The following is a 16,877-nucleotide window of genomic DNA, read 5'->3' as shown; positions in this document are numbered from 1 at the left end:
TTTGGTAACGTGAACATGACCCATCCTCTAGTTTGACTTCAGGTAGTGTGGGAGTGTTGATTTTGAGATTTGGTAGAATAATTTGCTTTCACAAATGGTGGTTTTTGTTAATTTGTTTTGAAAATATCTGAAATGTTATATGTCTGTATGTGTTTAAATATTTTTTTATAAAAGAAGAAGAGTTGGAAGAGTTGAGGAAATGTGGATGTTCGAACATGGGCAGAATGGTGATTGTTACACAGTGTGTAAAGTGGCCACCTAAACCAGCCAATGTCAGGTCATAAGCCCTGTAAATGCCTAGACTTCCATATTCCCTTCACAAAAATGTTTTGGCTCCATTGCAATAAATTTGAATATGAATAACTCCCTAGGAAGAAAATCCAGTCAGTCTGCAAGCATTTGGACATACTCAAACATTGTTTCTATAATTTACCTAAGTATTTCTATTTTGATGGCTATTTTCAACGAATTGTAAATAACTCACTATTAGAGAATGGAAATCAAGTTGGGGTAGAGTGGGGTTTGAACCTTGGACCTCTGGCTCGTGAGTCTGCAACATTAGCCACGGGACCACAACGACATGAAATATTTATTTATGAGGCTTTTACACTTGAATATTTCATACTCCCTGGACTACCTGAAGCGTAAGACTGATCATCTTACTTAAATTGATTAAGATACGCTGCAATTGATGTATCAATGCAGTGCCCTATGCAAAAGGAAATGATCATGATTTTTATTTGTCGTATTATAAAAAAACAGAATTTTGGAAAAAAATTGATCGGAACCAGCATGAACACGATCACAATACTAGAGAAAAGAACAAAATTAGACTTCCATTTAGGAAAAAGGCAAAGTCACAAAATTCAATTTTATTTAAAGCAATTAAAAAGTATTACGAAATGGAAAAAAATATTTATGAAGAAAAAAACATATCAAAATTTAAAATAATATTCAAGACATATGTGATAAACAATTTATAAATTAAATATATTTGCAATGCTATTATTAGAACACACATAACAATATGTATGATATGTGTGCCCTACTTTAAGATTTAAATAAATAAATAAATTATCAGAGCCACGATTTTTTTAAGTTTTGTAATTTTGAAATTACTCGTACTTCGCCCGTGACATCACAAGATCTTGTCGATGAGTTCTGCTAATTGGTAAGTTGGCTTCGCGGAAGCGAAAATGTATCATAACACTATCATTGGTTGATTCGAAAGAACTTGTGACGTAGTTGAAAGTAGTGAATTTTTATTTTTACACATTTTACGAAAAACTTATACAAGGAAACGCTCTCATTTTTACCGCGAGTCGGAAATCATTTTTATATCCAATTTCCTGTAGCATTAAACTTCCGCATTAGACTTTTTGGATTCCATCATTTAAAATTCTGTCATAAATTGATTTCACAACAGTAATAAATAATTTGATAAATATTTGTTTATTAATTTATTCACGGACTTAGTCCATTTAAAAATGGCAAACTCAAATCATTATAATACAAACAGGTACAATTGAAATAAAACATGAGTATAGAAAATTAAAGCTAGGACTAAAAATAATGTAATAATTAAATAGAAATTAGATATAAATAGGTGCGAAGGTTTTCACGGTCACTGTTATCAATATTATGTATCTTTTTTGGGTGATACCGTGTATGTTGGATTTGATCCGGCGTTTCGGCTACCATTGCAGGAGCCATCTTCAGGGAAAACTGTGTGTTTTATAGAGAAATGTATGTGTTTATGTACTAGTAATTTGTACCGTGTCACAGTCAGCAGTAGGCACATTTTAGAAATTAGATATGTTTGTATTACCTACCACGACGCGATTTTTATGCCTGTACCAGAAATAAATAACATTTTTGAAATGTTGTCCTTTGTCCTAATTCCTATTTTTCCTTATTTTAAAATTCCATTTACTTTTCTTGGTATACTCGGAAACCAAAGTTATCAAGGTTGCAAAGGGTCGAAGCTTAAATAATTTTAATAAATAATTATTTTGCATAATAATTTACATTGAGTTAAACCCTAAATTGGTTCCAACAGATAGGAAAAAAAATTTTGGGAAAAGAATTTGGAAGTCAAGGCATTTGCAGGCCTTCTGATCAGTCATTGACGGTTTTCTATTTTTTATTTTTATTTTTATTCTTATTCAGATAACCTACAGCTACAATAAATATTATACATAAAAAACAAAATAAATAAGCTAATTTTACATTTTCACAAACACCTCAGTTAGTTAAAATGTATTTTCAAACATTAAATAAACAATGATCTAAATCCAAAAGAAAAAATGAAAAAAGTGCTACAAAATTATTTTGAAGGAAGGCAAACGCCGCACGTCAACATGATTATTCGCAAGTAAATCTATGTTTAATGATTTCGTTATTACAATTAAATTATTTAAAGTTCGCCATAAATACGAATTTTGCATTTAATTAAATGAGACCTTAGGAGTATGAAGAAAAAAGTTATTTCTAAGAAATTTTAGAGCAACATTAAAATATAGTTTAGATCGCAATTTAGGATAGTCAATTGAACCAGAAGCAATTTTAAATGGATAAATTATTTATTTTATATTTTTTATTAATTAATTTCATAAAAGGTACATGTTTTTTTTAAATTCTCTACAGATCTACTTTTATACATTTAGTAAATGTTATTATTGTAACACTCCAAAAAAAAAACTAACTCTTGTGCTTGGAGAGTGACTTACACTGTTTTAGTCGTTTATTTATAAGAGTTTATATAATTTTGAATATATATAAAAAAATAATTAAAAAACAAAGAATATATAAAGAAAGAAACAAAAAATAATAATACATTCATACTAATTAACATTAATGGAGTTTTAACAATTGTTCAATAAATTTCTTTAGATTTACTTTAAATTGATTTATTCGTACATATTAATTTTAATTGTTTTTAGTTCATTGGGGAGATTATTGTAATTCTTATTCCTTTAAAAACAAAACTTTTTTGACCATGACATGTTAAGAATTTAGGAATTTAGATATTATTTTGGTATCTGAGTGTCTTATTCATTTCAAATTCGTTTATTTTTTCTTCTATGTAAATTAGTATAATATAATTTATTTTATAAAGAGTGTCTACTGTATGAATCTTAATATTTTAAATAGACTTTTCGTATTGAGTGTTTCTTTAAATTACTTTAATAATTAATCTTTGTACTATTTTAAGAGGGTTTAAAATATTGTTATAAAGTTAAATTATAGTTGCTATTTCGCGACGTTTTTGCAGAGGTAAAGGTGATGTTTTTGACAAATTTAAATGTATTGGACAAATTTCTTTTATATATTTTCAATGCATGATATCTGCACATTGTACATATAATAATATTCACTATTCTGCCTGTGTTTAAACATCCCTATTGCTTCAAGTCTTCCATCTGTTAACTTTTGTGAAGTATAATAGCTGAAACCTTCATCATGTGGGTGAGATTTATCCGGCTGAACCATTTCAACTAGGTAACGCCTGAAAACATTTTTTTAATTATTGCTTTTCTTTTACCAGTTAGTTCAATAAAAAATGTTTTGAGTTTGTCCAAATGTTTGTTTGGCTGGATTTCTTCCCTAGGGAGTTATTTAGTTCTAAATTTGTTGTCTCGGGATATACAGGGCCTAAGACCAGCCAGGACGTAATTTCAAAACATTATTGAATTAACCAGCTGGTTTAAAAAGCATAAAAATAAAAATCGATCATTTCTGGCGTTGAAACTTTTAAAATTACTTTTAGTATTGCTTTTTAAAGTGGTTTTTTTTTTTAAACATTCTTATATGTTCATAAAAAAAAGCTGTGTCCTTCTAATTTATTTCATGTACTGTATGATTGCTTAATAACATAAGATATTTATTTTAAAAATAAGTGTCATAATTTTACCGAAGAAAAAAAAAACACAATTCTCTCTGTTTATTAATGACAGTTTACATGCACTTGTGATGATGACTTTTAAATAAATTTTGTAAACAATATTAATTTAATGCAGTTTAACGGTAAATTATAATAGAAAAATGTTTTGATCAAATCCAATTTTAAAAAAAAATGTACAAAAAGAAAAAATAATTAGTGCTTTAAATATTACTTTTAATTGAATACCGTTAGCATTACATTAATCATTAAAAAATATTCACTGGTGCTACGTTTTAAATAAATATTTTTAGTAATTATTTTTTAGTGGTTGTGTTAATTTACCGGTGTGTGTACATAATGCATACAAAGGACAAATGCGTGTTGCGCCGATGTATGGGCGTACAGTCCGGCCCGCGATATTTGATGCAATGGCCGGGTCACCTTGACTTGACTCTGGGTCATCGTTCACATTCACAAACATGACTGCAATTTGAATTTCGAACGGAAAAATATATTCTTTGTTCCACGCGAACGTTCTCGTAATAAATTGAAAAAGATGTGTTTTGTGTTATTTAAAAAAAAGTATGACCAAACGTTGGTAGACGATTTCTGTATTTCACCCCATAGGTAGTTGAAAAACGGAAGGTATAGACATTTTAAAATTTACAGAGCACATAATATTTCATTGTCTGGTTTAACTGATAAATACTTGTCTACTGAGTTGTATTTAACTAAAGCAATTAAGTATTTTAGAGTGTTTTAAAAAATAAAGAAAATAACAAAAAAAACAAAAAAACATAGTTTTAAAATAAATATTTGTCTTGTATGGCTGTGATGTGACACAAGTCTACATAGAATACAAGACTTGATATATGTCCCTTATTTTTTTATTTTTTTATTGATATATTTATTTGTTTTTTTTTTACAATATACATAAGAGGTAAAACAGAGTGTTCAAAAAAAAGAATAATTACATAACATTGAAATACATATAAATAGTAAACAATTAATCCCACAAAGGCATGGCCTGTTCGTGGGTGTACAACATTTTTTATGAAGTTTTGGTCGTATAATAAAGAGACAGGTATAATATTGTTGTGTAAAATAAAAAAAAAAAATTCTGTAAATGATTAGAATGCACTTTTTATTATGCGGTAATTAAAAAATGAAATAAAGAATATAAAATAACATAACAATATTTCTTATTATTTAGGGCAACAAAATATAACATAGAAAAAAAGAGTTAATATCTTTAGTTTGAATCCAGATTAGCGCGTGTTTTTTAAAAGAAGGAAAATTTCGAAAGTTTGGGACAAACGAAATATTATCAGTAAAAAAAAAAAAAAATTTTTTTTGGCCTATAAAATATGCATGTTTCTGTGCTAGCCTCGTTTTACAATGTGGTATTTCTAGCACACGATTGCCTCTTAGACTTGATCTATTCGAATTACTTGTAAATAAATTTTGTTTCTTAAATATATATTTTAACATTGAAAACAATATATTTGTTTATTTAATATTTATTTAAATATTTATAAATTTTTTACTAATAACTTTTTACCCTTTGTTTTTCAGAAATCATAATTAACAAAAATCACTCTCACGAAGGATGGGGCACTAAAAATAAAATACTTAAACTCATTAAAGTAGCATTTTAACTCATTAGTTATTACTCATTAGTTAACCCAAAAAAAATGATTATGATCCTTAAGATAAAAATAACTTTATTTAATTTACTTTCATATAATTTTGAATTGGCTATCCTTACCTCAGTTTTGTATAAATACATTGAACTCCTTAATAAAAATACCAGTCTCGAATATGTCGCGAAAGCGATGAAACCGGTCACTGGATATTCTAAATTTGTGGATTAAAGTATCACTCGTCTTTTATTTATATAATAAATTACAATGAACTTCCATTAAGAATTTTCATTTACAAACTTAAATGTCTTATTCTTATTCTTTAAGGGGAGGGGGGGTAAGTGCTAAACCAGCTCCTGACGTTACTGCGACCTGTAAAGGTCTATTGTGACGGGTCCTAGTGAATTTTTTTCGCCCTCCAAGCCCAGGTTTTTAAAGAGTTTGGCTACTGTGTATAAGGCGAGAGTTCTCATCTTGCTCAATCTCCCCCTCCAAGCCCAGATCCGTAAAATATTGGATAGATAGTGGGGGAGCTCTTCAGCATCCTCAGGTTTAACCGGTGGTTCCCCGATGCTGCGGTCTTTTTTGTGATGTTAAGCAGAACATTCACATATACTGGTGGTTTAACTTAAGCTGGCGCGTTCAGAAAACGTTGTATTAAATTTTAACCAAATGTGCTAACTTTTTTTTCTTTAATTCGGTGTTGGATTAGAGGATTGTTTATTTTTTTAAAAATGCAATGGATTAAGAAAATGTAATATTAATTAACTAAAATACTTAGTTTCTTTATTTTTGATTTTTCGAATCAATTTTTTTAATGTTGCATTTTACTAATTATAGTCCTTCCAAGAACAGGGGGCCATTTTAATGTGATTTTTTTATATACTCAGGGACTAGAATGCAAAGTTGTGAAGATTGTTTTAAGTATATAAATAACAAAATTTATTGTTATTGTGTGAATACATACTTTTCTGCTATAATTTGTACTGTGCATTTTAATTACACTCTATTAATTATTATTATGATGAACACAAAATATTAAATAAAAAACATGCTTGTTTAAAAATAAATATTCCTAAATATATGACATTTTCTTAAGTAATTGTTTTTTTACCGCTGTAATCCAAAAGAGATTTTTAAAAACATTAAAAATAACATCAAGATTTTAAAAATCAGTATCCTGTACATTAAATTTTTTTTTGCGTAAGGTTTGTGAAAGCGCCATTACTACATAATCGGCCCATTCATGATTCGATTAAATGAAAATACCCACATATTTATAAACCAGTGTTTTTAAATCCATAACTTCATACTCGTATATATTATTATATTTTTACTATTAAGAATCGCAGCGAAATTCAGACGAACGCAGAAGCGTCCTGTGCATATTGTATTACCATATCATTAGCAACTAATAAAGCAATAGTTGTCTATGTCACACTCATTAGCGCGTCTGAGCGCGAGAGAGAGAGAGATTATTTTCATAATGTGTATGCCGTGCGATGTCATACCGCGGGCTTATTCACGGATACTACACAATGCGTATGTGTAAGTATAGCGCACGCGCCAGCTTATAAAAATCCACCAGTAATGTGTATAGGTGTTTCCTCATCTGCACTGCAGAACCTACATCAAGAAGTTTTGGAACGGATCATTTATTTATTTATTCATTTTATTAGGTAAACAAACAGTATATACACATATATTGCCAATTTCTTTGTATATACATGTAAGAAACTCATGCACACACCAAAAAAATTGTTTACACTTAATACAATAATTCAAATTATGTTCAATATAATAAATGTAAAAGAAACGAAATGAAAAAATATGTATTTAATAATAATAATAAAGTCAAATGTCTGCTTCTCTCAAAATTTCTATAATTTTTTACCTAAATTTACATACATTGTCACAAAAAATATCAGCCTCGGTAAATATATTGTTATATTGGTCGCATATTTTAGGTATTGTAGATTGTTTAAAATAGTTTTTTGACGCGTTTTCAGTGTAAAACAGAAGATTTTGTCTTGTCGGTCTAGATGGCACACGGAATGGAAGTCTTTCAAGTAGATAAGGAGAACCAATTTTATTATTTATTGATTTGAATAAAAATAACTGGTCTAACACTATTCTTCGATTGTTAAGAGAGTTTATTCCATGGTACTGCACTTTCAGCATGATTAGAAAAGTTAATGTTTAACCGGTAGTCGACCTTCTTTAAAAAAAATTGTAGGACCCTTTGTAGTCTATTAATACTAACATTATCGTAAGGTGACCAAATAGGAGTACAGTATTCTAGCTGGGGACGAACAAATGTTTTGTAGAGTTTTTCATATGTCTCTGCATGTTTAAATGGTTTTGATCATTTTAGCATTATGTGCCAATTTACATACACAAAGGTTTTTTTTTTTTTAATTTACAAAAAATTAAATCGGATTCGATGGATTATTCTTCCACCCACTGATCTATCACACAACACATCACAATATTTCTCAAGTAAGCATCACTACATCGTTCCAGGGATTTGACATTAAATTAGTTATGGGAACTTTTGCTTGACCAAGTCACATCTCATCCCAGTTATAATGCGTGAATCATCAAAATGACAAAGTTCTCAGTACGTTTTATGAGCAAACTCGATAATGTTCACGTAGAAAGAACGCAAAAATAAATTGTGTTCTCACAGAAAAGCAATAAAAAAAACTTGCTAATTTTATTCATACAATAATTCATGACAGGCGTCGTAGCGTAGTTAGTTAGACGGCCAATTGTGGTACTGGCGTGGCGCGTTCGATTACTGCCCGTCACAAGAAAAAACCCCAATTTTTTTATCTGATATTGACATTTTTTATTGACAGGCGCCGTGGCGCAGTTGGTTAGATGGCCAACTGTGAAATTGGCGTCGCGGGTTCGATTCCCGCCAGTTGCAATAAAAAAATCCAAGAAAGTTTTTTTCTCAATTGGTCTGGGAGCTGTGGAGTATTTTTCATTACCTCCTTCCATATACTCTCTATCCCACCTGTTGACAAGCCTCAAAATAGAGGCTCAGCGGGTTATTCCCTTGAAAAAAAAATCATCTTAATTGAATGTTGACTTCCTTCTGATTTCCATATTTGCCACATCGTCGCTTTAGTTCGTTTTTGTCCAACAGACCATTTTTAACGAAATTAAGTCAAGTGTACAGGAAATCTGAGAAAGCTTTTATTTGTAAAATTCAATTTTTTTTTATTTCTTTTTAATGTTTAAGTGGTTTTTTAACGAATTTTGTCTTAAGTTGTGGTGATTATTTTTGCCTATTTCGTAAAAACAACTCTAAAGCTATATTTCTGCAGATTTGTATTGTGGTCTGTTGGACAAAAACGAACTGCAGCGACGACATGCTGACAAGCTTATATAATAGGTGCTAAGGGGCTTGTTTATATTTAAAAGAATTACAATATTTGAGTTAGTCCGAATGTTTTCAGCCGTTGCCTAGTATGTAAAATAATTCAGTCAGATGAATCTCTTCACAACAATAAAGGCTTCAGCTCTTTAACTTCACTAAAATCAACAAATTGAATAATTGAAGAAATATGGTTGTTCGAACCTGGGCAAAATGGTGAATGTCACACAGTGTGTAAAGTGGCCACTTAAACCAGCTAATGACAGATCATAAGCCCCGTAAATGTCTAGACTTACTTATTCCCTTATGTAAAATGTTATCCATCGCTGTTTCAATATGTTAACAATATACTTATGCCGTAGTTTTATCCAATGCTCGAAACTATTGTTTTAACAAACGTTTTAAAGGCAATCCCTAAAATCTACATTAGTAGATTTTAGGGATTGCCTTTAAAACGCGCTGCGATTCAGTTTTAATCTCTTCAATCGTGTCAAAACCAAAAAGGTAAAATTTGTGTAATGTTCATAGAATTAAGAATAGTCCAGAAACCGCATACGCACATCAAACAGAAGGCGACTTAACTACTCATAAATGAGAAGGTATACGTTTTGACCCATTAATTTCTTTGTAGACGTCGCTCAGTACGCAACTCCTGATTCGAATTTAACCATGCCGTGTTGTGTCCTTTTAAATATTAAAATACTGCTAGTATCTTAAAGAAACAGGATGCAATCACATTTCACATTCATTTGATAATTTCACATTTCATGTGTAATTATCAAATGAATGTGTTTGTCACAAATGCATTACTTAAAAATTGTTTTTTTTTTCCATTTGTCAGATTGTCGAAGAAACAAAATGGAAATTTTGTTAGTGTTGCCAGAGTAGTAAAAGTTTTTACCCTACTTTGCTCATGTAAAAAGAAAAATAATGGAAATTGAACCTCGAATTAAACAACGCCGTGGTGAACATTTGGCTGACATTACCTTTAAACCATAAAATATTACTTAGCATGATATAAAAATATCCGTTTTATGTAAAATAAATTTGTTTTATATTTTAAGTTCAAAGTTCATCAATTCAATTACTCTTATTAAATGACCCTTTATTTATCTACTCTGTTGTGTCAATCAATGTTTCCGAGTGCACAATAAAATTTATGAAAATTAACAAATTTATTTTTTTAAACTTACATTTGTGTTATCGTTATATTCTTCGCGAACTGGCAATATTACTCGGTGACTTCAAGTATGCGCGCGGCGAAAGTGTGTCTAAGTGGGGGAATTTTTGGACACAGTCCGATGTATTCAAATATGATTCTACACTCCTTCTGGACTATTCTTAATTCTATGGTACTGTTTATTAAATTTGGTCTACAGATATATAAATTGGTTATGTTTTTTATGATTATTTTAGTTGATACTGCTTATTATGTTAATGATAATAAGGTTAATCAGATTAATTACGTTTTTATTTTATTATTATTTTAACTTTGTTAAATAACTAATTTAAGGCATGTTTCATTTGTATAAATGGACATTATTCCGTATAAAAAAAAGAATACAAACATTGTAAAAGTATAAATAAATAAAAACGGAGCGGTCTCTTAAGCTCAGGGAATAATTGTTTTGGTGTCCGAAATTGGGATCTATGAAATATTTTTTAGTATACATCAAACGGACGGGGCTTACGTGTATAAAGCCTTACATTTCAAAAGAGACTGAGATTTTTCATCTATACTTATACTCCCATATTCCATTCCCCAAAAAACGAAATTTGATACTGATTCATATTACGTGTCCAGAGTTTATAAATAATAATAGGCGCATGAAACCATTTATTTATGATTCACTTGTTTGGATAGACTTCTTACTCACCCGGTACTTTGTCTTACTCATCCATGATGAGGAAAATGTTGAATTACATAATCTAAACAATTAACTAGGCGCCACGACGCACTCTAAAATGTATTATCTAATTACTTTTTTATGTACTTATTTTTTTTTGGAACAGTGACAAATCACTAGCGACTCTCACATAGACACATACAAAACGAAATATAACCGCCTAAAAATCCTTTTTATTTGTCCTCAGCATACGAGTTCTAAAATCAAACGAATTTTAAAATTTTGATTCATTTATTTATTTTTTTATTTAATTTAATCGTACGTATATATTATGTTTATTGCAAAAAACTTTATTAGGCCAAAAGCTCTGTGTTGAGTTAGAAATGTTGGGATACACCATAATCGAAACAGGGGAGCGCGCATATTATTAAACAATACCAAAAATAAAATTTAAAAATTATTTGAGTAACATAAATTTTAATATTCATCAGGACAGCACGTTTAATGTTTAATTTGGAGAACTTCGATGAGGCTCGCAACCCGTCAAGTCGCTCCTCCCGCGGGGGGCGCACAGAGGAGGAAAACGCAAGAATGCAGAATTGCGACATGGAATATAAGGGGACGCATGGGTGAAAAAATGAACGAATTGTGTGATGTGATGAGGAATAAATATTTGGATATATTACGTATTACGGAAAATTGGGAAAATGTAAGTGGTTCGATGGAACACGGTGACGCCCTTGTTCTCTGGTCAGGGGTCCCGGATACAGACAGAGCCTGCCAGGGTGTTGCCGCGTTTCTGTCGTCCAGAATGAATGTATATGTTTAAATTATAATCATTAAGTATAAGGTTATAACAATTATAAGAATATAAGTATTGTTTGAATGTATATAATAAAAACTAGTGTAAAATATATAATTTTATGAAGTTTCATAATGAAAGTGTATTTGAATTACATGTAAATTAAAATTCTTTTATTTATATAATTATATAAAATCATCATTTACAACCCCTGCTTGCACTTGCATATAACATAGAAATTTGTTTAGTCTCCCACCAGTCTGACGATGTCTGTCACGACGAAACCTGGTCGCTGGTAAAAAAAAAAAAATAAAAGTGGAATAAAACTATAAAGTATTTTATTATTATAATTCTATATTACCTTCTCTAAAATGTTCTTTATCTCTGTTGTAATATGTTAATTATACTATTATTTTGTTGATTTCAATGATAATATTATTTTGTTAATTTGAATATGTAAGAATCTAAATTTGTAAAATTTATATTTATATCTGATTATCATTTTGACATTGAATTCTTTAGAATTGTATTATTTATAACTTATACCTTGTTTTTCTGGATTGTTATTGAATTGCATCACATGTCATTATAATTTAATCTAATTATTTTTTTTTAAATAATAAAAGTAAAAAAATTATAAAAAAATTATAAATTAAAGTAGAATAAAACTATATTTTTTTAAAATTATTATAATTAAAATGCAGTTCCACCAAGAAATGTCAGTAGAAAAACTCAAAGGCAATATAGAAGTCTAGGCATCTACAGGGCCAATGACCTGTCATTGGCTGGTTTCAGTGGCCATTTTACACACTGTGTAACATTCAACATTCTGCCCATATTTGAACATATTTATTCCTTCGTAATAAATAGGAGTAATAAAAAATTATATGCCAAATAAGAGTGAGTACTAAATTAAATAATACTGTATAAAAAAAATATTAAAAAATATGTTTTACAACTTAATGTATAAATCTATTTTGTGTAATTCGTTATGATAAGAATGCTTTCAAATTGTATGTTTTCTAGTATTTATCTATGTTTAATTACCTAATAAAATAAATTTGCAACGTAGTACCACGTTTTTAGAGTGTTTATTGTTTATATGAGAGAAACATTGTTTATTCTGCGGCGCAAAATTCTAATAGATACCTTCCAGAACATAGTCAATATTTTGACTATCAGAAAAAATTGAATAATCCTTAGATAAACAAAAATATTATTATCAGAACGTTTTCCGTCGTGCATAACAAGATACGTCATCTATTTTTACTCTTTAATATTTCTCATTACGCAATTCTTACTCATTGTAATTTTCGGAAAATCAACTCCGCGTGTATGAATCATTGCATCGTAATGATTTCCAAGAATTTCCGAAAGAGGCGACGAAGCTCCCGTCCCACGAGGGCCCTACGCCGCAGCCGGCGTAAGAATGGCACGTTATGTGTTATGTTGATATAGTTATGTTGATGTCGCAATATAAAACGGTGAACGAGGTAGTGCGCAGTCGATTGTGCGCAAAGCAAATGACGAGGGTATGGTCAGGTCTAGACGTTTAGAGTACTCCAGGGTCAAGATCACACAGTTAGTTTGAAAAGAAAATAACAAGCTGAAGATATGTGTGCTCCACGTATGGCGCCATTTTGACGAACATATTATCATCCTTCTTTTTTATAAACAATTTTTTTAAGTTTGAAGTAAACAATTTCGACAGCGACTCACATTTTACTACACAGCAGTTTTATATAGGGAAATAAGCAAGTCTACGCATTAACAGATCTTATGACCTGTGAATGGCTAGTTGACACACTATTTAACACTTACCATGCTATCTACGTTTGAATTGTTTTGATGTTAACATGCTTTTTATGATCGTAAAAGTAAATAAAGTTTGTTTGTTCAGGAAAGAAAAGAACTGTGAGCGGATCATAAATTGAAAAGAGAAATACTGATTTTCACAATATAATTTACTGATTCGGAATTCATTTTTTGATAAATAACTTAAACGTTTTTAAAAGTACATAATATCAAATAATTATTTAATATTATCCACATTGTTTCATCGAGTTTTTATTGAAGTCATAAACTTTTGTATTAAAATATCCAAACGACAACAGGGTTGGTAAGTTGAAGTTAGAGCAGCTACGATTAATAAATGTATTTTGAAGATGTTTTTTTTTTTTGACAATTGTTTAAAAAAAAATTAACCTGTAATGTCGATTTAGGGTAAGAACCCACATATCAAACAGAATTTTAGAATTTGCTTTCACTGATCCTTATTGGGTGGACCGCACTTGTATGGCTAACAACATAAATATAAATATTTTTAAAAATAATTACCATTTTTTTTTTTTGTTACGGGTTGGTCAAAAAACTACCCAAAACCTTAAAAAACCTCAGATAAATCTTAGTTTCCTGGTGTCCCTTAGGTCCATAGATGACAAAAGGTCCGCGAGTATGATAAAAGTATGAAATGAATGTGAATATTAATTTTCAGTGCTATTACATTTTTTCTCCGATATAATGGAGCGAAGATGCCTTTGGCTACATCAACTCCGGTACCGAATCTCACGGTGTGTGTTGGCCCAAGTGGAAAACATTTCCATGCTCGTTTCTACGGCCACGCCAGACTGTGGCGATTATCGCTCAGTCTCGTTCTGAAATTCAAGCATTGCGATCGTTTTATAGGCGACCGTTCTGAAAAACAAAACGGTAATAAAAACAGTTCGACGATCGGCAGACCTCGAATCCGCTGCGTGCACTTCAGTCTATCGCTAGACGCTCTAGTGAATGGACGCGCTGTCAACTGCCTTGATACTGCGTACAGAAGCGTGTTTACAAAAGTTTCCTGGTGAAATTCAATTGTACATTTCAACACTTGGCGACTTTGTGCAACAAAAACAACAATAAAAGATTTTAAGTGTTTTCTTCTGTGAAAAAAAACAAAACAATATTGGATTGTGTGAATTTGTGACAACTATTTTTCGTGAATTTTCAAAACTTTTGGGAATTCTGTGACAGTTTTTACGCGACGAAAGTGATTTAAAAAACATATCGAACATTATTTTGAAGTTTTTGTGCAGTTCTTTAAATTTTTTTAAAGCGTCAGAATTGTGAAAAATTGTGACAATATTTTGGATTGAATCGAATTTTTGAAGTGGATCGTGACAATAAACTTTTTCAACATTGAAAATTTTGTTTTTTGATATCTTTTAGCGGTATGCCCGCTAACACTGCGAACAATTTGAATGTTGGAAAGTTTTGAAGAAGAGGAATATCGTTGCTTAAGAGAAGAGGTAAGATTTAATTTTTTTAAATTTATAATTATTTTGATTCCCACAAGTTTATTATTAGATAATTATACAAAACTCAATTTTATTGGTGGTATTTTACTTATCTGTAGTAATGTTCGTACTCAAGGAAAAATTACACTAACCTTCATAAATTTAATAATGACCATAGTTTTTTTACATCATAATAAATTAAGTCACAAAATTTAATTAAAGCAAAACTGATTACATGATTTGATTGCATTAAGCATTCAAAATTGTAAAATTTTTACTTTTGAAAAAAAAACTCTTAAATAACTTTAAGAGTACTAAAACTTTTTTTTTTTTTTTAAATTTGTTTTGCAAAGTTGTTAATTCAAACACGAATTTAGTATTTTTTAATTCATTTTATAATGAAAAATAGTTATCAAATTACTATGCAAATATGATATATAACAGAAGCAATTTAAAATTTTTAATTCAAAAACGAAAAATTGTAACAATACATTTTTTTATGTTTTGAAAAAAAACTTCCTATGATCATTTTTACCCGACGCGTTTCAATTGAACTATTTATTCGTTTTATTATAAAAGCTGATTTTTTTAAAATGTGAATGAGATGATTCAGTTAAAAATTAAAATACACGGTTTTAAACAATATTAAATCAGATTACTCAAAATCTCTTTAGATAAGACAATGACTGAACGAATTTTGTCATCAATTAAAATTTATTACAACATAAATTATTTTATCTATTGTGGATAATTTTTTTATTTATTTTTATATTCAAATTACTAGCTTTTATCAGCAGCTTCGAAAGAAATTAAATAATTCATTGGTTGTAGTTTAACAATAAGAATTTTCTCCGGCTATTCACATTCAATATTCACCGCGATCGGTTACTGTGTTGCGACGTGATGGAAACACAAACAAACAGATAAACACACTTTTGCGTTTATAATATTAGTAAAGAAATGATTTAAACGATTTTTTTTTCTCAAAAATAATGGGTTGTTCATTTGTTTAAATATTTAACAAAATGGGTCCAATTCTAGGAACACGTGGCAAAATCCCAAAACCACATCTTCTCATTCCAAGAACAGTCAGCATAATAATCTGTTAAATTATTTATGCTTAGGAACTGTTTTTATTGGATCATAATAAGGAAATTATTTGAAACAATGGCATTGTTTCTCGGAAAACGTGTTTTCAAGAATCATAAGCGTTCGTTTTCCGGTTTCAGAAGTTTTCAGATGTTTCCTGAAAGACGCCCCCGAAACATTTATCGTTTTCCCCGTACAATGGAATTTGTATGACTAGTCATAATTATTAATAATATCAAATTGATTCTTGGAATAATCGCGCATGATTTGAATCCCAACACCTTGTTTTGTCTTATGAATTTTACATAAATTTTTCCTTGTTTTTTTTATTTAATTTAAGCCTCCACGTTTTCTTTGTCCGCTATCAGTAAATTAAATAAATTGGCGTCGATTTTTTCTTAATCTCGATTTTTATTCTTGTGATTTTTTCAAATTATATTTTATTCCTACTAGGTATCTTATAAGTTTATTACATGTTAAAAATATTCAGGTAAATTATAGGAGGGCAATTATTTGTCGACAATTAGGTGCAATTAGGCGCAATTAGGTGCATAGCGGATCACTTGAAATATTTGTGTCCGGCCCGGAAATCGAACCGGTACATCACGTATGGATACCCAAAGCACAACCACCACGCTTTAAGTTAAACACTAAAAAAACAATAACAAAACAAAAGTCTTAAGATCTGTTACCTAATGGTATTTTCATATCCTCGTGGTGTAGTGGTCAGCACGTTTGCCTGCCATACAAGAGGTCTTGAGTTCGATTCCCAACATGGTTCATATGTGATATTTATTCAATAAGGTGTTTTTACGCTTGAATATTTCATAATCCCTGGACTAGCTCCGGAAGCGTAAAACTGGTCATCTTACCTTCATGTAAGAAAAATGATCAAAATACGCTGCAATTAGTGTACCAATGCAGTGCCTTATTCACCATTAGGCGTG

The 16,877-nt window shown here is 30.0% G+C and overlaps 1 protein-coding gene across 1 annotated transcript in view; it reads left to right on the top strand.

Annotated features, from left to right (window-relative positions):
• The first annotated feature begins 14,204 nt into the window (after positions 1–14,204).
• The window catches only part of vri (nuclear factor interleukin-3-regulated vrille), a 65,653-nt gene continuing 62,980 nt past the window's right edge, over positions 14,205–16,877 (top strand). Inside the window, exon 1 of the mRNA XM_088235127.1 lies at positions 14,205–14,853. Coding sequence (XP_088091253.1) covers positions 14,806–14,853 — 48 coding nt within the window. The 5' untranslated portion in view covers positions 14,205–14,805. The remainder of the gene's footprint in view (positions 14,854–16,877) is intronic.

This window comes from Micrasema longulum, unplaced genomic scaffold, assembly GCF_059751315.1.
Source record: "Micrasema longulum isolate JH-2025_06_02 unplaced genomic scaffold, ASM5975131v1 h1tg001337l, whole genome shotgun sequence".
Lineage (NCBI taxonomy): Eukaryota > Metazoa > Arthropoda > Insecta > Trichoptera > Brachycentridae > Micrasema > Micrasema longulum.
The sequence above is the reverse complement of the archived record's forward strand: the minus strand, read 5'-3'. Positions and strand labels throughout refer to the sequence as shown.